Source organism: Gossypium hirsutum, chromosome A11 (genome assembly GCF_007990345.1).
Source record: "Gossypium hirsutum isolate 1008001.06 chromosome A11, Gossypium_hirsutum_v2.1, whole genome shotgun sequence".
NCBI lineage: Eukaryota > Viridiplantae > Streptophyta > Magnoliopsida > Malvales > Malvaceae > Gossypium > Gossypium hirsutum.
The window spans coordinates 8,122,249-8,145,179 of NC_053434.1; the positions used below are offsets into that span (position 1 = coordinate 8,122,249).

Genomic DNA, 22,931 nt, shown 5'->3' on the forward strand with positions numbered 1-22,931 from the left:
TTTTATGATTGGATCCTTGGTTTTAATCGCAGAGTGGAAAACTATTCTGTTTATGAAGCTGAATGACATTGGCACAAGGAAATTTTCATGACAAATTATCTATTAAAACTGATAATATGGAAGTCATTGGAGATGTTAAGGAAGCTTTTTTGAAGAGATCAAATTCTACTTTAATAAGGCGCGTTACTTATCTCTTGCGGAAAAATGCATTCTGATCCATTGATTATGTCCCTAGAAAATATAATATAGAAGCTAATCAAATTACTAAGTTGGCATTTGATAGAGAGAAAGGCTTAGGGTTATATGATGAATCTCAATTATTGCTTTCTAGGTTTTTTGTAATTCTTTTTTATTCACCAAAAAAAATTAGTAATTCAATTTTAAGATGTTTATTTTATTTTTTAAAATATATGTATATATTATTTTATTAATTTTTTAAATAATTTAATTTTTTTATTTAGAAGAAATGATTTTTCTTACATTTTCACCTTCTAAATATTTAACTAAAATAAACCGTATTTATTATAAATAATTTAAATTATACATTATTTATTATTTATTTATATGTAACGATTATAAATAATTAAGAACCAATTAATGATTACAAATAGCATATGTAACGTTAGATAGGAAACAACTTAATACATAATGCTATAGTAATTAAATAAATTGCACAAAATATTTTATCTTTCTTGTTAATTTTATTAGTATTCATATTGTTGAATATTTTATTGGATTAATGTATTACATGTTTTGTTACTTGTTTATATTTCTCTCATCCATTATTGATAAATTTTTTAGAATTTAAATTTATATAATTGTCAAATTATAATTTATACTACCGAACTTTATAGAAAGATTTATGCTGCAATTACATTGATTAAACATATCTAGAAAATTAAAATTCATTACCATCAAAAGATATAATTATTAGCCTAACAATTAGTTTTGTTTGGTTTAGACGAGGGGATTGAATTGGCCTTAGAATAAACCTCTCAAAAAAATGAAACAATAAATTTACTAGTAAACTAGTTTATAAGATTTTAGTATATTTTAGAAAGTTATTATTTTTAATTAATTATTTAAATTAAAGATTGAACAAGTTAAACCGAGAATTAATAATATGATCAGTTCAACTACTGATTCAATTTTTTTATAATCGAGATACTGGTTGCTAGGTATCGAACCAAAACTCTTACGCATCATGACACTTGCAGTTGCAATTAAAAATTGGATTTTTTTAATTCATCCAATTTTTCATAAAAATTATTTTGACAATGATTATTAAATTTAGAAATTAAGAATATTTTAGAAATTTGAATGGATCTGAAACGTTTCAGTGATATAGATTTAATTAAGAAATTTGAAATCCAGGAAGAACAAATCCTAAATGAAAGCCCCCTCATTACTGTTAGAAGACAAATTACGATTCGCAATTTGGTTCCTTAATTTGACCTACAAAGTCGATGTACTATTTGATAATAGTAAAATATTATAAATGTACATTAAAATTTAAAAAAAAAATCAACTTTCCAAAAAAAATGTTCAAGTCTTAATTCAGTTTCAATCTGGTAACTGCATCGCTACTTTGGAAGAGGAAAATTCAAGCACAAAAGGCCAGAAAGGCTATCAAATTTTCTCACTATATCGATGAACAAAAAGTGAAAATCGCAAGCCTCGGAGTAGCTCAAATCACAATGGTAATAAACTTACCACAAATCAAATAAAAGAATCTACCTAACAACCCTCCTTTTTTAAATCATATTATAGGGTTGTTCCACTTGTGAAGAGTACTAATTCACATATTTTACATACATGACAAAAGGCAGCTGGTGCTGAAAGCCGCGCTATTGACTAGGTTTTCTTCTCGCTTGAGGCACACACACCTGTGATATTTGTAATATTGAACCTGGTGGGATCAATGGTGCATCTTCTATAATCATTTTCTAATCAGTCAAGATTCTAAGGCTGAACTGAAGATTATGACTTTATCAGAGGGCTGAGCCCTTCGCCTTCCCAACCAAGCTTAAGCATCTGATCCACCACTTTCAGGCTCAACTACATATAGCAAAGACCATTATAAGATTTGATTTCAAACATTCAATAAAACAATATTAACAAGAATTCAAGAACCTTATAATCCAAGAAATTTGGTTTGCCGTTCAATGATAACATTAAACTTAGGTTAAGACAGTATTACTTCTTACCAATTTCTGATTTTTTTAATATCCATAAGATGGAAGGTTTTAAGGGTTTCATTACTTCCAATAAATTCAAGGAAGTTGGCAGGGATTTGAAGGTTTGAACCTTAGACCTCAACATCCTTCACCAAGCTAGGATTGTTATAACATTTATACAAACACTAAGCAATGTCGTGATAGAAGAACAAATAATAAGAAAGGATTGGTGGAGAAGCAAGAAATGGAGGAAGGGAAAAACGTGCGACTTACAGCTGGGTCTGTGAAAATTATCAACTGTTTATCTGCAGTTGAGACTAGAAGATTTGTGTTATCCTCGTTCAAAGCAAGAGCTGTGATATCCTGTCCTTCTCCTAGTTCCAACACATGGAATACCTGCAAATGAAAGTTTTTATCCAGGTCAACGTTTGAGAGCAAGAGACATGCATTCATGATGTGCATGAGTGCCTATTGCCTACAATAGGGAAATCGTAAAAAGGGAAGAGAAAAGCATCCCATTCTTTCTGTGACAGAGGTACCTTAAACTACGTATGCCATATTAAATGAAAATTTCATCTCAACCATGTGCGAATGGCACAGCAAAGAAGAAACTGAAACAAGTCCACAACTACCCACCCCAGAGACCGAGAAATTTAATCTCCCTAGGGCACCATTGTACAGGTGGCACCTAGGAACAAAATTAATATTAAGCTGAAGCGACAAGCATGGGCGCATTCATTATGTACAGGAGGTGCAGATGGGGCATAATGGCATCTGTTTAAACATTTTCTTATACCTTCAGAGTATGCAGATTCAAAAAGCAAATTGAAGGAGAAGGAATATCTAATTTGTTGCTTTTGTTGGTTTCTTCTGACTCAAGATCCAAATTATCAGCCACAGGTTTCTTCAAACTCAAGTCCTGGTTGCTATTGGACACTCCATTGTTGCCCAAAGATGAGTTCATTCCAATTAAAGCGTTCTCACCATCAACAGAAATTTCCATGCAACTAACACCACCCAAAGAAGGAAGTTGTGCTCTAGCAACCAGAACACCATTGAGAGTGAAGGTGCTGAGAGTATGTTGCGATTGGTTCCAGGTTAAAATGATTCCCTCAGATGAAAGGCAGACAGCATCAGCTTCTACACCGGGAAACCGTCTCATCAAGCGACCCCTTCTTATAGAATGCAACAGAACATCTGATGAATGGCTACATGAAACAGCAACACCCAGATCTGAACTGACACAGCAACAAAGAATTTCCCTTTGATGACCCCGAAGTACATATATGGGACCTTCTATCCGATGCTTTCTGCTTTTGTCTGCCAAGGAATTAGCTAAAGTACCACCACTAGTTGAAGTTGGTGTACCAGTGCCAGCAGTTGGTTCCGATGTGCTGCTTGGGCAAGAGGTAAATGCCCTATGTATCCTCCAAAGTATTACAGTACTGTCCCGGGATCCTGTCACGAGATAATTGCTATCTGGTGATAGAGCAAGACAAGTCACGGGAGCAGAGTGTCCAAAAGCCATTTCTATTGTTTTTGCTCCATCAGATGACAAAAGCTTGATACTATTATCAGCATGTCCACCTAGTTAACATCCAGAAAGTATATGAGAAGAAGATAATAAACAGTACAAGAAATGTGCATATATTCATGCCAGCTGTTGGATTCAAAAGCAAATGACCATCATTTATGACCTGGAACATTGAGTTTCAGAATTAAAAGTCACCGGATGCTACAAAATTATAAAAAAAATGGATCGAGTAGGCAAGCAAATTCCAAAGTATAGTGGAACAGGGACCTATGAGCTACAATGGCTCTTTCAAGATAAGGGTACTGAAAGCACTTAAATGAATAACATACATTTAAATTATTCAACCCTATGCCTTAAATCCATTAAATATATTTCATCAGACATGCCTCTAAACTAGAGATTAATAAAAATATTCAAAAGTGATTGATATATTCTTTTTGACCAATTCTTCACACTAAATATTGTACGGCAGCAGCTGATCTTGTAAAAGTTCACAATATTAGACTGAAATTGTAATCATCATAAAACACAGTTGTCCTGCAGCATTCCACTACTATGAAATTGAGAACTTAGATTAAATGTTTATGAGAAGTCAGGGTAGTTTTAGACATGCTAGCCCTCCAACCTTTTTCATTTGCCCAAGCCACCAGTACACAATTCCCTTCCTTTACCCAGAAAGGAACAAAGATTTTTTAGAGACAAACTATAAGCACATTATAATCCTAGTTAAATGGATTGACCAGAAAACTGTAATACAGGAAATGTTAATTTCAAAACATGTATCAAGTACCCTTCAGAGTTCAGGCAGCAGTATTTATGAAGTATCTTTCCAAATAAAGACTACTAGGACCAAAGAAAGGATCCTAACGTTATAAACAATCAGAAAAGGAGAACTTGCAGCAAATTCTCTGCAAGTATCACAAAGAAAGATTTCTGAAGGGTTCATAAATGGAATAAAAAGTGTACTATAACAATCAAATTTATTAAAGTCAGCTAACATAATATTAGGAATAGGTTACCCTTACCAGTGATAATTTCTTTATCACATGTGATGGAAACAATAGATGAGTTTCTGATCCCAGAAGAAGCGAATGCTAGTGCCTGGGGAAAGTGCCTATCATCAGAACCAGAGCCTGCAGCTGCTGGCCCTCTGAACATTCTTCTAAGTGCTCCACCAGCAGAGCTTGTTGTTGCCTTTCCATGTTGAAACAGAAATGGTGCTCCCTGACCATCGGGAGTGTTAGGTTGCCATTTATGCTGTGCAATATGAGCTGCTGGCGCATCTGTGTCAACGATTATGACGGAATCTGAAGACGCATGAATAGCAGCTGCAGGCAAATTGCAGCGATCAGGGTTTGGGACTGCATACGATTTTACTTCTCTCGGATTCCGGAAGATTGTCTGACATTAAATGTTATCCAGATTCAGTTTTAACAAGATCATTTTGACAGAAAAATTGCCATGACAAAAAGGACGATCTTATTAGATCATATGGAAAGTAGTGGAAAAAAAACAGAACTGCAAAATTGGAATTGCTACCTGCAAATGAAGAACCTCTGAAAGAGGTATTTTCTTCATGTGAGGGACAGTAAGAAGTTGGGATGGAGTTTGTCCAAAATAAGCAATCTGGTCTTGTGTAGCACGCTGTTGTACCTTTTATTTACATGAACGCATAGGATAATTAATAATTTCCAAATAGAGCACACATTAGGAAAACAACATAGCAAATCAAACTCACTGGATCATAGATCTTATCAATATCAACTGTCCCTTCATATGTAATGTAAAAGAACATGTTATTAGCCGATATAGCTTCCTTGCCTCGCTGCTTATACCTGACCATTCCAATTGTGTAAATTTTGGTAAACTCAAGGTTCAAAAGAAGAATCTCCATGAACAATTAATTATTAACAATAATATCATAGTGAAGATTACAAAGGGAAAGAAAATCAACTTAGATAAGGAAAGAAAGTAAAAGAAAACAAACCCGAATATGAGGTCAATCCATTCATGTAAATGTGCAGATACATGTTCACTCTCAAGAGCCATTCGATGCTTATGAATGAAATCAACTGAGCTTTGAGCCCATGGTGGGAGTTTTACCGAATCTGAATGTTCAAAAAGAAAATCAGAACTTACTGCAACTGGCATTTGTCACTCTTCAGATATTGAAAAAAGGACACTCAGGTACATACCAAGCTTTCCTCCTAATTGTGTTGTTCCAAAGTCAATTGAATTCTCATTGGTTAACATCTCAGGAAGGTAAAACAGCTCCGGAACCTAACATGAAAAGAGTAAAATAAAAACAGTAGAAGAAAAAAAATTCTGATAACCCATTGAAGCTACAGCCAAAGGAGATCAGAAAAGATGGAGATAAGAAACAATGTATAAGATAAAATTGTTCTCATGCCAAAGATAAAACAAAAACACAAACCAATTCCTTCACGTCACTCATGTCCTCAAGAACTCCATTCCATGTAGCACCAACGTCTGAAAACATCCGGTCTGCATGGTCAAATTTTCCACCTTGCAGCTGAATCGAAAGGGTTGTAAATGGCTCAACTCTAACAAGATAATATAATACCTGCAAGAAAATACCGACACAACACAGTAGTTAAAATAAAGAATTTGCATCTATAGGTCAAACTTAAAAATAAAAATCCCCTTAATCGACTAATTGCCATAGAACTTTTTTTAGTGAAAAAATTGAAAGAATTCAATCAAAGAAAAGATGACAAGAAATTACAGGCAAGGAAACTATCCAGCTATCACTTGGTTAAAATTAGTCCTTGCAAATAATTTCAAGGAGAGAAGTAGATCATGCTGAAAACTAATAGTACTAATGCTTTTGAAATTAAGCAAAAAACCTAGTGAAATGGCAGATGCACAATGAAACAGTAAAATTTCAAGCAATCAGAACAATTAGTTAAGGGAGATAAACTACAGTTTTGAGGTGCACAAAGTAACATGTCAGCTCTATAGAGGGTATCAGCCAATCTCGCAAAACATATTCTGCGAGGCAGACAGAAGAATAATAAAACAGAAGACAGTAAACAACAAAATTTTATTTTTAAAGGCAAATACTCAGCAAGCAACACGCATATGGAAATGTATACAAATTTCCCAATTACTATGAGAAACAAACTAAAGAAATCAACCTTCTTCATGGATTGCTGGTATGTATCCAGCAGTGACCCTAGTTTAAGAAATTTAAATATACACTATAAAAGGTAAAACCCAAAATGTTAAACAGAATAGAAAACATACAGTTCCAGCACTTGAATAATGTGAGCCATAATGGAACTTGGGAATGACCGGGTCATCGAAGCTAGCATATCTCTCTTGAAATTTCTTCAGCCGCTCTGGATTCAATGCTCCAACAGGCTGCAAGTATACAAAGTTATAATGTCAGAAAAGGAGAGTGCAGATATAAAGTGCCACCAAGATTAAAGCCAGCCACCTTTGAAAGATCTCGGAAAGCTGAAGGATCAGAAAGATCTAGACTCTTTGAACTGTAGTCAGAAAGGATCCATGGGAATACTGGATACTGTAAGCAAAAAGAAAGGAAATAAAGAAAATGTAGCTTAGCGATATTACAAACAACCACAAAAAGAATGAGTGATTACTCATCAAGATGCATATTTAGAAACAATCTCACCTGAGTTATGTCATTATAACTACGCCCGGCCAATGTATTTAGCTGCATTAGATATTCAAAATTGCCGATCTGCAGAGGGGTTGCAATTTGTTCAATGATTATACTGCTTATTTATTACACGTGAATATACATGTATACCATAACACGTACCTCCCATCTAGCCCAACGCTCCATTAACTGAGTTCTTTTCAGGAGTTGTTCGGGTCTCTACAGAAGAAAACAATGAGTTCAACAACGTGAAGAGAAAATGAATTGCAGCAGCTAAATACACACTTAGATACCTTGTAATGAACAAAATTTTGTAGCCATAAGATATCTGTAAAATTCCACTCTTCTCAATTTAAATAAAAACGATATTCACCATGTATATACATACACACATGGTAGGCCTCTTTAAATAAAAATATTTACAGGAAAACAACAAACCTGTGTTGCAAGATAAATGTTGTTTAAATGAGGAGGCCGTGCTTGTACAATAGCACGATATGCATTTCGTCTGCCCTCAGAACTCTGGATCATTAAAAGAAAAAAGAGCAGAACAAAAAAAGGTAAGCCAAAGATTAGGGGGCGCATACTAGGTCAACAACCATTAAAAGCATATTTCTTTTTATCACAAAGCAATAAATCTTGAAGGTGCGTCCAATAGGAAAATACCCCAAAGTCAAAGAAGAAGTTAGAACAATCAACCATGAACAACTCCAGAGCACTTCTTCGTAGGAGATATCTATGACAAAGATAAAACAAGCAAAATGAGATGCATAGCATATGATAAAGCAAAAGCAAAGTTGAAAGATGAAAACTTAAAATGCAGCATATTCAGCAACAAGGATATTAAGTTACGGATTACCATGCACAATGTAATAACAAATATCTCTTGATGTTAATCGGCAATAAGAACACAGAGTGAAGACCTCAAATTCATTGTATATTTTACTAGATTCTACAGTAAAAAAACCATCCTCATGTGCAGTTCATATCCAGCACTTGCAATATGGAAAGAAGAAATTAAAAATTAACACGTTTGGAATATTGAGGAATTTCAAGAACATTTCTGGATGTTAGCAGGCACAATAAGATGCAGAAATAAAGGCCATTTCACAAAAGCACTAAAATGGCATCTCTTCTCATTCCATCTTCTAGGCAGGCATCTTGCTTTACAAATATGTGCCTGCATGCTCATTAATATGAAATCAAGGATGGTTCCCAATATTTACGCACACTGTCTGACAATAATTATCAATATATAATGGGGAAGCTTATATTTTCTAAAGCCAATATATTTTCTAAATCAAGGATGGTTCCCAATATCTACTTAGAGTGTCAAATAACAAAAGTTGTAGCTAGTAGCTCAAAGCCAATATATAATGGGGAAGCTTATATTTTCTAAAGCAAGCTTGAACAAATATTAGAATAAAGACCAAGAGTAACATAATTCCTCACTATAACTTCACACCTTCGGCTATACATTTGATGAAGAGAAGTCATCAACCAACTACGGTCCTTTTCATCATTTTTTGCTTCAGAGTTGTCTTCTGAACCATCCACCGATATGTAGCATTCAGTTTTATCAACTACAAAATTTATTTTCTTTGAGGTTACCTGGAAAAAAAAAACAAAAAAAGAGAGAATAAAACTTTTATACTAAACAAATAGAAAAGCTAGCGGCCATGGTGATTTACCATGGGGCAGAAGGGAAAAGTAGGTGAAATCAGGGTTATAAGTTACTCATACAGAAATCCTTTTGTTCACATTTCTCAATTTTTAAAGAAAGCCAGCATCATAAAATGTGAATGATAGCATCATCGGCAGCCAGAGATCTAATGTCGGAAGCAACAAATGTATAGTCTCCATAGATTATGTAGCAAAGCTAGAAGAGTTAGCTGGACTGGGGGGAGGGGAGTAAAACCAGCAATTTAAACAAGGGCTGTGCCAATTCAACCAAAAGCATTACAGGGAAAGTTTCCTCTCTAATTCTAACATAGGATCCTTCTATCCTGAATTCCTGATAGATCTCTCCATTATATTTTTTGTCATACAAATAATCATTCTTATAAAAAAAAAAAGTAGACCACAAAACTGCACAGTTCATCACCTTTTAGAACTGCCTTTCGCAACTCACATAGATTCCTTTTGGAGACAATCAAATCTTAACCACCAGAAAAGATGGCATGCAACCCTCATTTAAAGGCATTTAACAATTACATTCCATTTAAGTTCACACATTTTTGCTAATATACAGAACACACAATGATCAGAAAAAGCAATTTTTCCTTCAATATTCCAAAAAAGTTAAATGCTTCTTGTCATCAGCCAACTGTCTTGGTCCTATTATGAGTTTAATGCAAACATGTCATCATAATTAAAGAAATCCAAAGTTTTTGATAAATTGAGCATCTTAAATCTATAATATAAAAAGACTTTAAGCAATCGTCTGGGTGATGGCGGTACAGTGAAAAATATCACAATCAGAACTACAGAACCCATTTAGAGCAACAAAAACACAGCAGAAAGGAATTTAAATGCAATTCTAACAACTTACTTGAAAGGTTCCTCGTATAACCCTCAGTGGCCGAACCATGGATGAAGGGAGTTCAAACAAGATTCTCTCGTCAAGTTCACTAGGAACATACCCAGGAGCAACTATTGTTGAACTCTGGACCAAGTCTTGCTCACTGGCAAGTTTAGCGTCTTTAGATTCTATGGATTTCTCCAAGGTTTGCTCAGTTATTCCAGAAAGCCTTTGCTGACCTTCCTCACTTTGGTTATTTACATAGCCTCTGCTATCTACATTATCAGTTTCTGGATGTTCATCATCTTCATTCACAAACACTGTTGAGATTGCTTCTGCTGCCAGAATAGGAGTATTAGATGAGCTTATGACATCCTCTTGAGTCTTTTTCACATCATTTTGCTCCTCAAAATCAGCAGCAGCACCAAAATGATCAGTCCCTGTGTAATTCCTTCTCAAAAATGGTCTCATCCTTGAAGAACTTTCCATAAAGTCCAGCTTCCAAAAAACCTAGACATGCCATAAAAGGAAATAAAAATGTTCAACAAGGGATGAAGATCAAAGTTCAGTTATCTAACAAACATAAAGGAGAAAAGCAAAAAGTCTTAAATTTCACATGCCTTACTAGGAATTTGGTCTACTAATGGCCCAAAGAGACATGACGTATCTAACAAGCAATGGATAAGTTTGCGCCATGCACGAATCCCAGTGAATAATCTGTGTCGTGCAACTAAATCAACTTGTGCACGCCTATCAATCTGAGATATCAAAAGAAAAAATGGATAAGTCTGTATTGACAACTTGTCTTGTGGGCTAAAAAAGCAGTGACAATCATGATAGCTAGCCATAAATAAACCTCTGATCGCTGAATATTTCTTGCTAAAGCAAAACTTGCAACAAGGGCCGCAATAAATTTGTAGGATAAAGCATTAAAATCTTTCCCATAGACTGATTTTGTATCGACTGGCTGTAGACATTCCAACCATGCAACGGCCATGGCTTCAGAATCATTCCATCGTTTCACACGCTCCATATCACTATCATGCCTCCGCTGCGCAGAAGTAGCCATTGCAACAGCACTGAGACCTCTTCCAGAACCAATCTTTGCATTGCGTTCAAGATCACGTGCAGCAGCTAAGGCCGCAGCTTTTGCAGCTGCCTTGTCTTTGGGAAGAGACGGTGAGTTGTTAGGCATGTCCAGAGGTTTGTGAAAGCTAGAAAAATGTTGCAGCTTAGTAGTTTTCCGCTCAAGTATTGAGGAGTCACGTTTAAGCTGTGTGGCTGTTGGAGCAGGAATTTCTCCTCCGCTAGCGCCTGCAGCAATCATTGCCAATGCCATTGCAGCTGGTGGTGATGCAAAAGCAGCCGCCCAAGATGGAGAGATCATTGCAAGAGCTGCCTGAAAAACAAAGAAAAAGAAAGAAAAGGACAATTAGTGAATCTTAAATAATGAAACAATAACAAAAAGATGGAAAGGGAATAAATGTACAAAAAGGTCAACAAGCAACTCCGGAAATTTTCCAATAAGCATGCATGCACAAACACATTTGTAGGACAGGGAGTTAACACTGCTAACACTAGGAAAGACAAGTTTGAACCCTAAACTAAGAAACTATTTTAAGGAGTTAAGAATGATACTGATAAGTAGCAACCTCTAATGGCAGTGCATCAGCAGCCAGTGCACGATCATCAACGTTAAGAGGATTCAAACCATCAGCAGTAGCAAGTTCATGAATTCCTGCCAAAAGTGGTCGCCACCTCCTCAAAACAGCAACAAAAGGTGGTACAATGGCCTCAAGGTACTGTTTTCGAAGTGGCTTTCTGTCCCTCCCAACAGCATGCCACACCTGCAGCATAGACCACATTTATTTCACTGCAAAATATCAATGAACAACCTAGATATCCATAGAAACATAAGAAAGGAAGAAACAAAACCAAATATTCCATTATGGTTTCATGAAAAAATGAATATGATAATAGATGAGAACATAACAGAGAAGAAAAAAATAGCTATGCTACAAAATGTTGATAAAAAACTATACCATAAAAACAAATAAATAAAGAGTTTGCTGCTATTCACACTAAGCTGATTCAATTAAACTAACCTCAGAATATAGAACACAGGATGCTACCAAAACTCTCTGTCTCTTGGAATCAGAAATCGGCATGTTCAGAATAGGAGAAAGAACACTGCACATAGTTTAAATGAATAAGTTCTGAAATTCATTGTGCATGAATCATGGAAATGAAGCAGAAATATCATTGGACTACAAAGTCAAAGAGCACCAAACCATAATTTTTAGGGAATGCATAAGCATATGAAAAGTAGAGAGAGGGAGATAAAGCAGGCACTCTAGTGCATACTGATGTGCACTTATGTGTCGTTGTTATTGGTTAAGATTCCTCTGATTAACTTACGTCCACAGTAAAGCACAGTGCATAGATAAGCACATATATGTATCCTAGTGGTTATTGGATAAGATTTCCTCTGTTTAACATACCTCCACAATAAAGCAGACCGCGGTTTCCTTGCTGCCATTCGACCACTGTTATCTAAGGATACAATGTTGCCTCGATACAGTCCTTCAGACATTCCATCTTCTACGCCTACATTTCTCATGATCATGTTGTCTTCTCCATTATCTTCTTCCCTCATTGAAAGAAGTACCATGCGAAGCATGCATAAAAAGGGTTGGTCACTGTCCAGTAACTGGTAAAGTGCAGCCATTCCTCCCATCCCAGTACCTGATCCACCACCAATACCAAGACCACCACCAAGTCCAGAATCATCTAACAGTAATGCTTGGAGCATACTTACAGACTTCTTCACTAAAGGAAGCTCAATCCAGTTTCCATTAGCATCTTTTTGCAAAGCAGCATTCCACGACTCCCAGCCAAAGCCACCACCACCAATGTCAGTTGGTTTTGAGGGCAGGCCAACACCATACCATAAACGACTCCTGTATTTCCAACCCTCAGCTAAATCCATAGCACAACTCCCATATGACACAAAAGCAGAGGAGACAGAATCAAAAGGCTCAGCTGCAGCAGCTGCAGTAAGCCGTTCCATCACTGTTGCAGAAATCTGCCCATTTGCATCAGCCATTGAAGCAAGGACCTTGTTTGGAAACAGAACATGAAGAGGGGAAATAAAAAAATCAGAACAAGCCATAAAGGAACTCAAACGAAGCTCAACTGAACTTACAAGAAGTATCCATTTTCTTTAACTAGAAAACAATGAAAACAATCACGTCTAAGTCTCTAAGATAACTGTCTCTCGTCCAATGTCACAACTCACAAAACCAGGGAAGAAATTCTGGCAAATAAGGTAAAAGTAGAAGATGAAGAATTTTAACTGATGAGAACTATATATAGTTAATATATGAATCACTAAACTCTGAATGCAATATAGATGTGTCTTTAAGATCAATATATACGTACATCAAGAGGGAGTCCACCAGAATTTCCAGATCTGCTATCATCCACAGCTTCTGTTGATTCTCTACCAATTGATGCCGCTGAACTTGATTGACTATTTGGGGCAGACGCGAAAGAAAGAGGAGATTTATTACCATCAACTTTACATGAAGCACAAGAAAGTTTACTTTGCAACCGCAAATGATCCTCAACAAGCATTAATATGACAATTGCATTCTCTACCAGAAACACAGAAAGCTGTGCAGCATTCTCTGTTTCTGCCTTAGCATCCTCAGGAGACAAACCTTCGGCTGCAACCCCAGCAGCAACTGCAGCAATAACTTGAGTCTGCAGAAGAAGAAAAGCTCAATAAATAATTATTGCCATTTTTCATTTGAGTGCTGTGAAACATAACAGATCAATGATGATGACATAAAAATTAAAAGAGAGAGAGAGAGTAACAAGTAGTAAGACGGGAAACATGACAAAAGGATAAACAAAATTACAGGAGGATCGACTTTTTATTTCATGACTAACTAAACTAACATGGATATATCATTTTCCACAAAACTCTTTTAAGTGAAAAAAGGTAGCTGAAGTCAATTGGTAACAATTTAATGTTACCTGAGCCTGAAGTTCTCTGGCAGCAAAATCCATCAACCCACCTAAGAGTCTTCTCTTGAATATTGGCAAGGATTCTTCACGTCTTTCAGAATACAATCACATAGGAAATCACAACAAATTAACCATACTTATTTATCCATAAAAAAGATTACAGCTAAACTTTTTATTGGCCCCTTGAGGAGCACATTATGCAAAAGAATCGGTGAATCAACATTAAAATAATCACTAGAGTCACATTGTTATTTATCCTATGTGAATATATCAAACATATTCAGTTTTTTAGCCAATAAGATGTTTCAAAAGGTTTAGAAGTAACTACAGAAAAAATATAGTTTCCATAATTTGCCACTTTGTATTTTAGTCAAAATAGTAATACCTTTATCACCTTAACAAAGGCAAAACACAGAATCCAATGATTCAGTGATTCTGAAAGATAGCAAGTAAGACATTTTTATCAGTGAAAATACAAACTTTAGATTTCTCCTTCAACTTGATTATGTCCCAACAAGTGAATATTGTGTATGTTCCCAAAAAAAGATGTGCCTTCTTACATATCACTCCAGGGAAAATAAACTATGGACAACCACATTCAAATGGCAAAAGGTGCACTTTAGGAGACAAATAAAAGCAGTGGAAATCATGAAGCAGGACTCAGCAGTGGAATACCTAATTCTCTGATCCCCAGTGCTAGAGCCACCCACGATAGAGAGCCATTCAGCACAATGAATTGTGGCTTCAATATCCTGTAAAATGGAAGCAAAGACCAGAAAATATAAATGGTGCTGACATACTTAATATTAAGGGGAACAAATGTATATTAGAAGGTACAGCAAAGTGGAAAAGTTGGATAAAGACAAACCTTCCATCCATCCTTTTGGCGCATTGAATGCTCCAACATAATAATCAAAAAACTGTGTATGAGGTCCTCTATGTCACCTAGGCTTGCTGAATCAGACTTTTTTCTCGCATCCATCTGCAAAAGCAGGTAACAAGCTGCAATAATTAATACAAGGAGTATATACATTCAAAGTTATTCAGTAAGGTCAAAATACTAGTTAGAAAACTCTACAACTCCAACCCTAACAACAGCACTACCAGATTCATTTGCAACAGAACACCAAAGACAACAATGGGGAAGAAGCACATTAGCATACAGAAAAAAGAAGCTGGAAATTACTACCTCATAGTTAGAGATAAGGACCTCTAGTATCCACTCAGGCCACTCCTCCATTTTTGTTAGACTGTTTCTATTTTCTGGGTGACTGCAAGCCAAAAACAGAAGATCCTGAAATCATATAGAAAGAAATAGCTCAGATTATAATGGAAAATCTGAAAAGTCAAGATAAGGACAAAATATAAATGTGAAAAAGGAGATAACCAAGATATGACTATAGTTGAATTTAATATGAGAAATGCTACCACCAACAGAACAGATGACGATTCTAAACTATGTTTTATTTTCATAAGTATTATTTAAATTAAGAATGTTTTCAGTTAACAACCAACACATAACAAAATCTACATCCAGTAAACTCAGACAAGCATACCTGTAGCGCCCGGCTTTGGAAAGATCTAGATGCATATGGAAGAGACCGCAATAAAACCAACAAAAGTTGTAAATGTTCAAAACGATGACCAGAATCATAAAAGTTCAATCCATCCTCCGGTGAAGAAGCATTGATCTGAGCAAATTAAAGGGAAAAAGAAGTATAAAATCATTCACATTCAATGCTAAATGCAAATGCAAGATAACACAAGAAGCTATAATATTTCCTACTTAAACAAATTGAAATATCAAAAGCAAGCTGAAAAGCTACAACATACTAGTTTTAAGTAAAAATATAATAAAAGTAGTAGAAAATTAATAAAATCCCAGACTGATAAGCTTTTCAAGTGAAAACACTGCAATAAAGTACAAGTATAATAAGCATTGATGAACAAGGTTAAGATATATAGAAGCAAAAGAGTATTATCATACCGAGGCCCCTAATAAAGCAGTGTATACATTGCTTGTCATAAGCCTATTAGGAGCAGCCTGAAAAGCCTTCTGTAATGCAAAAAGCAGTATAGAAACTTTATCTTCAAACATGCTTCCAGCTGCATCATTGAGCGCACCACCAAAAAGGTTGCTTGTCATCTCAGAAGACACACGGGAACCAAATTTCAGATGTCCGTAAGCTACTAAAGCACCTAACAGCCCAATGATCCCAACAACAATTCCATCATCATTGTCAACATTGTAAACATTATTCCTTGCATTGTCAGCACTAATTGAAAGACTTATTCCACCCAAATTCTTCATAAAAGCATTTTCAGAAACAGATGACACCCTTTCCACTTTCAGACTAGAACTGGCCACAAGGCCAGAAATACCGTGAAAATCTCTCTTTTGTGAAATTTGATCCTTCTCCTTTAGTGATCCTTCATCCTGACTTCCTTCTGGAATGCAAGTATCTAGTTCTGGTTCAGATCTTTCAACAGCCAAGCTTTCCTCAGTCTTGGTGCTAGTTTCAGGAATGTGGTGATCACCAGCTTTAGCTTCTCTCTGCAGGAGGACAAGAAGAGTTTCTATCCCACCAGAACCCATGAATGCCTGTGCAAATGTTTGAGCTCGGGTTGTATTTGGTTGTACCACTAGCCTGTAGATCAAATGTAGCACCCTGGCAACCTGAAAGAATACAGGAGAATCATTTTTGGTGAAATCATAAGAAACTAGTTCATAAAAGATGCCCTGAAATATAAATAAAAAATATTAGGCATGCATATAACCACATGATGCACTTGCACTTGATTATATCCTGATCCAACAATGGAAACCGAAACCCCGAATCAAATAAAAGATGTACATACCCATAATTCTACAGAAAAGAAACAAAAAAGAATTTTAAGCACAACTCACCAGATCTTGAGAAAATAAGGTGTTTTCACAAGTTTAGTTATAGAAAAATAGGCAACTGTCAAAAATATTCTCATGCCTCAGTATGATATAACATTCTTAAACCAGCACGTCATTCAACTTTCATCTTAATAAAAGTGAAGTCACATCTTCAGAAGCACTAGTGAAAGGAAATCAGAAAAACATGAGCTCACCTGGTTAGGCTGTGGGCAATCAACCATAAATCCAAGTAAACAACGGACATCATCTGCAGCTAATGAAGGCGGTGATGCTCCTATTAGAAGTTCAATGACAACTAAGAGCTCATCGACCAAAGCATTCACTTCGCCCATTGGCCGCATAGCATCATTTAGAGAAAAAGCATCTAAAGAGTCCTTTTCACGAATTGTCCAATAGCACCTTCTGCAGCCATCAAAAAGCATCTGCATAGCATTAGCATCTCGCATGACAGATGACTCTGTGAAGACCATATCTGCAAGTGATGATAGGAGTTTCTTTTGGAGCCCATAGCTGCACAAACTCCAAATTTTAATATCCAAAAGCAGTGTACTGAAAAGCTGCACTTTAAGTGCATGATTGTGCTTTTGAGATTGACACAGGGAAACAACAGCAGCTACAAGCTCCTCATCCCCAACACCATCATGCTTTCCAGAACAAAGATACGACAAATTTTGTAAAAGATAGTTTAAGATTCTTGATAGAATCTCAGGTCCCCTCATACGACATAGCTCTTCACTGTTTCCAGGATGATGGATGGCAACAGAAATAATTCTGAATATTGGCGCAGCAAGGGCAACTGTAGCCAAAGACAATGGATAACTACCCTGTTCCGGTTCCAAGTTATCTTTACACACATTGCTGACAGCCAGAGGAAGTAAAGACATGGGTCCCCCATATGCTAAAGCCCAGAGAGCCTCCACAGGTCTCATCCGCATTGCAACATGGACATGCCCAAGAACCTCAGCTGGTCTGCGTATTATACCTGGATCACCATAGGTAGGTAATCGAAGCAAGAATTTAGAATAATTTTTGCATAGAAAGGAAATGGGGGCCAACCAATTCCAAATATATACACAACATAAAAGTCAAATATGAGTGGAAACAAAAACCAAAACAATGAGTGAAGAAACTAATATAAATAAAGACATCTTTCTCAACTCATCTGGCAAAATACATATTGCAATGTCCAGAACTGAATTTAACCCAATAAAAAGGCCAAGTAAAACAACATAAGAATCAAACGGGTATGCACAGCAGCAGACAAATTTACATGCACATCCAAAATCACTAACATGCCATCCACACAGCCACCAACCTTCATTACTCCTGCATGCACTGAGAGAGGGGGATTATAGGAAAACAAACAAGCATACCATAAAAGTATATGCATTTTGCATGTTCATAACACTTTGAAACAGCACATAGATAGGGAAGAAAGGACGATGAGATAAAAATAATAAAGATCTCCATTCACTCCACAATATCGTAAACCATATTCTGGTTCAGGAGTATGGATAAATAAAAAGGGTGAAGGATAAAAAAAAAAAAGAATACTTTGACAAGGAGACGAATTTTATATGCACAGACATTTTATTGGAGTCTAGTAACCAAGAATCATATACTGTAATTACAGATGAAATTTTTCACCTGCAGCACCAGAAGGAGAAGCATCTGGGCAGAACCGCCCACTAAGAAGACAGGGGTGGTAGAGTAGGTGAATGCAACCTCCAATTTCTGCATCCAATAGAGAACTTTCCTCTGCCATTTTCTGAACATGATCATTTGTAGCTAGCCAAGGAAGTCCTGCACCATTACCAAATGAAGGCAGCATATCCCCACCCCTAGAAGCCATGCGTGCCATTCTTTCAGGACCAATTGGCTCCTTAAAGATATATACTGGGCCCATTTCAGCAAATAAAGGGCACTGGCGACGGCGGCGTTGTAAGCCAGCCATTGTAGGAGGGGGGTTTGTCCCAATGCAACAAAATGCAAGTGGCTTGGAGATGCGAGGAAACTCAAAAGGACGACTTTCATACAAGGATCCATCAATATATAATTTCAACTCACTCTCAGCTTTCCCTATAAGTCCCTGCCTGCATACATGCTCCAATCCAATAAAATACCAACATTGTGGCTTGAATGCATGAGTAAAATGTAATGAAGCCTTCTTTCCTTTTCCACTCACACATTCAACCACTAAAAACTGTGCATGAAAGTATGCCTCTATTCCCTGATTATCAGCAGATAAGAAGCTAAATAAACGAGGCATATGTGCAGTGCCTTCGCCAGCCAATGCACTTGCAGCAGCAGCAGCGGACATAGCTGATGATTTTCCTGACTTGGCCGCAGCTGCAGCAGCAATTGCAGCTGCAGCAGTTGCTGCATTTAATGTATCTGCAAATGATTCAATATAGATCCACGTTGAAAAGGCATATCCATTGGTAAATGGCCAACGGCTTTCACCAGGACCAAGTAAACCAGAGCTTTCGCCATCAAACTCAAAAGTGCATGCTGGTCCTCTAGACTCTTTCCCACTCACTGCCTTCTCTAGTGCAAGCATTAAGCGAGGTGCCCAAATGGTAGTAAGTGTTTTTGTAATGACCTGAAACCATCTGTGCAAATCACTAACACTAAGTGAATGCCCTGCCAAATGTTGGATACAATAGCATAAGGGAGTTCCATCCCACTTCATCGGCTCTATCAAACCAACATCCTGAGCAAAAATATTCTCAGCTGACCTCAAAAGAACTCCTAATAAACCAGCCATGGAGCACATAGCCCTATTCCTTGTACAAGCCCGCAGTATAACCAACAAACCTCTAACCATCCGTGTCCTGGCAGACATGAGAATGTCACTATCTCCTTCCCAAGGAAGCCAAGGAATTAGTTCACCTGCCACAATTGCAGCCCGAGAGTTTAGCATCACACTAGGAGGATTGTCATCCTCATCCTCTTCAAAACTTTCAACTCCACCCATTGTGGCAATAAGTGAATCAACAACCAAGAAAGGAATGCTCTCCATATCTTCCACACTTTCAAAAGTCTCAGCCCCACTAACAATATTCTTCAGCTTGTCCAAACCTTCAGACTTTCCCATAATGGCAGAATCCACTAAGTGCAATAACTCGGGAGACACATTTGGCATAGCAGCTTTCGGCTTAGATGTTGTTGGTGACCCAAGGGGCGAGCCTCTAGAATCTGCATAAAAGACAGAATCGAGGCCAGTTTCTGAAATTGACTGCTTAATTTGGTAATCTGTTTGTCTTTCAGGTCCAGGGCTTGAAGCAGAACTATCATGCCGTGGCCCAGACATAGAGGAAGAATCATACTCCATCACAGATAACTGTCTCTGATAGTCAGAAGTTGAGGATCGATTAGAGTCCACCTGATCATCCTGAAACTCTCCAGCAGCTTTATCTTGATTTTCTAAAGAAACAGGCTCAAATTGGTCCTCATCCCCTATAGGAGTTGCAGAATGAACCTCCTGTGAAACTGCATTATTGTTTTTCAATATAGATTCCTCACCACCGGTAGCATTATCCTGATGAGATCCTCCTATTCTATCCTCCACAGCAGAACCAATTTCATGAGTATCAAAACTCTTTACAGAAGTTTCACCAAACTTCTTATCTTCTTCTTCTTCCATTGTATTATTACTTTAAAAACCTAGCAAATACTCATTTGAATTATTTGCACTTGAATAAACCTGCAAAAACAACAAAATATGAAAAACAAAACTAATTGTCACTCCAGTTAATTCTTAAAAACACTATAAATCAGACACTATAGATGCAACACTGTCGAGAACATCACAAATTACTCTTTTAGCATAATGCACAGTAAATAATAATAATTATAAAATTATTCACGAACTCAAAAAATAAAAGAAAAAAACATATAGTCTATCCCTATGTTTTCACTTTCAATTTTAACACATGAGATTCTTAATTACAGAACATTAATGTCCTCCACGATTAGTTAAAACTCAAAAAAGTTCACAGCTGAGTCCAACTAACAAAAATCGCGCAGATACAGGCAATTCAAACTTGAATCAAAGAGTGAGATGAAACAAGAAGTAGCGGATCTAGCTCATGAAGCGTGTACACATTCAAAAAAACAAATAAGAATTAACAACATTGAATTATATGAAGAAAAAACATGAACCTTTCTAACATTGACGAATCGATCAACTGGCATTGAAATCAACAAATTAACATGAATGCCAGAAAAACAAACAGACCGATCCACCCCAATCCAAGTGAAAGAGAATAACGATATATGCACGGATCAAAGTTTAACAACTAATGATTTGAATGATTCCCGAAAATATATAAAAATGTGAAGAGTGATAGAGAAGGTGAACTTACCTGGGTCGGTTCAACTTTAAATTTTTCCCGTTAAATTATATATATAATTGATTAAAAAACAAAGAACGAACAAGGAAATCGAAAAGGTGAAGAAAATTATAGAAACGGAAAAGAAAAAGTTCTTTCAAGATATGAGAAAGGGAGAATCGGAGAAGACGACGACGAGCGAGAAGGGCGAAATGGGCGCCGGAGAAAGAGAAGGTAGATTTTAGCAAGTAATTAGCAATAGGGCCTCCTAATGGTTGCCCAGTCAAAAAATAAAAATTAAATAAAACAAAGGAAAATAGGTGGTTAAATGATATCTCCAATGTCACTTCTTTTTTCTTTTTTTTCCTTATTTAATTTTTACTAATTTACTTTAGAATTATTATTACCACTGTAAAAGTAGTCATCACATTCCAAAGAAAAAATAAACAAAGATTTTTTTTTTCTAGAATTTTAGCTTTTAATCTTTGCTTCCATTCCAAGCGAAGAAAACGGAAGAAATTTATTATTCTATGGAAAGAGTATAGTGAATTATTATTTACAAAATTATGAGTTTTTTTTTAGAAAATTACAACATTAAACAATTATAATAGATAAATCATAATTAAGACGTGATAGATTCATTGCGATATCTTCTCAATAAGCTTATGATCGAAGTCTGTGGGGCTCTAAATAAATGTATCAAAGAACTAGCTGTACCAACACATTTAGTCATGTGATCTACATCACCATTAAAAGTTCTTGGCTTATGTCGGATACGAATCTCGCATTTCCGATGCAATACTTAATGTAGCAATATGTTAACAATAAATAGTTTTATTTAAAAAAAAATAGTTTCATTTCTTTATTTTTAATTCTTTTATTTCAACTGTAAATATATGTATTTGAAATTTCGACCATACTTAAATATATATTTTATACGTAAATTAAATGAAATAATACATTGAGTTAGTTTTATATCTTGAACTGAAAAATTAAATGAAATAGAAAATATGAGAGTGAGAGGATGGAGAGAATGGAGGGTGGATTGATAAGAATAAAATACAGATGGATGGACCCAATTTAAATTTTCGATTAACTTTTTAAAAAATTCAAATCCCATCTCATCTAATTTATAAAAAAATGAAGTAAATTGAATTAAAAAATTGGATAAGTAAATTTTAAAAACTTGGATTCATTAACAACTTACAAATGAAAAAATGGCAAAAAAAAAACATTCGTTCCCTTTCTACATTTTACATCTATAATATTTTTGTCCTAGTGGATCTCGGACTCATTTAATTAATGCATAAAATCTTAGATTACTAATTGGTGGAGTATTAAGTAATTCGATTTTTTTAATGATATTAAAAAAAAAGATTTTAGAACAATTCATAGAGAATTAGAAATTTTTTCCTATAAATGAAATAATACAATAATATCCAAAAACGCATCTATAAAAGTTTTATATAGAAATCCACGAAGAAATGATCTAATCGATCAACGTTCATAATAAAGATCGTATCGATATGATTTTGTACTTATTTACAAATCTAATTTGTTTCGTTATTCTAAGTAGTTATTCAATAATTTAGTTCTATCTTAAACTAAAATCTATGCCACCATATTAAAGTAATCATTACAAAACAATATTAAGTTAATGACAGAAAAATATTCAAAAACTTACATCATAAATCTAAACAAAAGCTCCGCATAACCGAATTTAAACCAAAATAAATATTTTATGCTTTGGCAATATCAATTTTTTCTTGAAGAAACCAATAG

At 35.8% G+C, this 22,931-nt stretch overlaps 1 protein-coding gene across 1 annotated transcript; it reads right to left on the bottom strand.

Annotated features, from left to right (window-relative positions):
- Nucleotides 1-1,602: 1,602 nt before the first annotated feature.
- LOC107957295 (BEACH domain-containing protein C2) lies at nt 1,603-21,430 on the bottom strand. Its single transcript, XM_016892798.2, has 32 exons — nt 21,183-21,430; nt 18,463-20,521; nt 17,010-17,797; nt 15,898-16,587; nt 15,467-15,601; nt 15,100-15,204; nt 14,779-14,892; nt 14,586-14,662; nt 13,920-14,001; nt 13,320-13,643; nt 12,380-12,996; nt 11,984-12,068; nt 11,531-11,725; nt 10,735-11,277; nt 10,499-10,636; nt 9,909-10,388; nt 8,823-8,968; nt 8,024-8,093; nt 7,796-7,879; nt 7,520-7,576; nt 7,370-7,438; nt 7,172-7,258; nt 6,979-7,095; nt 6,146-6,295; nt 5,907-5,991; nt 5,699-5,819; nt 5,450-5,546; nt 5,251-5,364; nt 4,737-5,112; nt 2,974-3,764; nt 2,451-2,573; nt 1,603-2,058 (listed from the first exon to the last, which is right to left on the bottom strand). Exons 2-32 carry the CDS (start codon nt 20,459-20,461, stop codon nt 1,981-1,983), a joined length of 8,937 nt encoding a protein of 2,978 aa, XP_016748287.2. The 5' UTR covers nt 20,462-20,521; nt 21,183-21,430; the 3' UTR covers nt 1,603-1,980.
- Between the last annotated feature and the right edge of the window lie 1,501 nt (nt 21,431-22,931).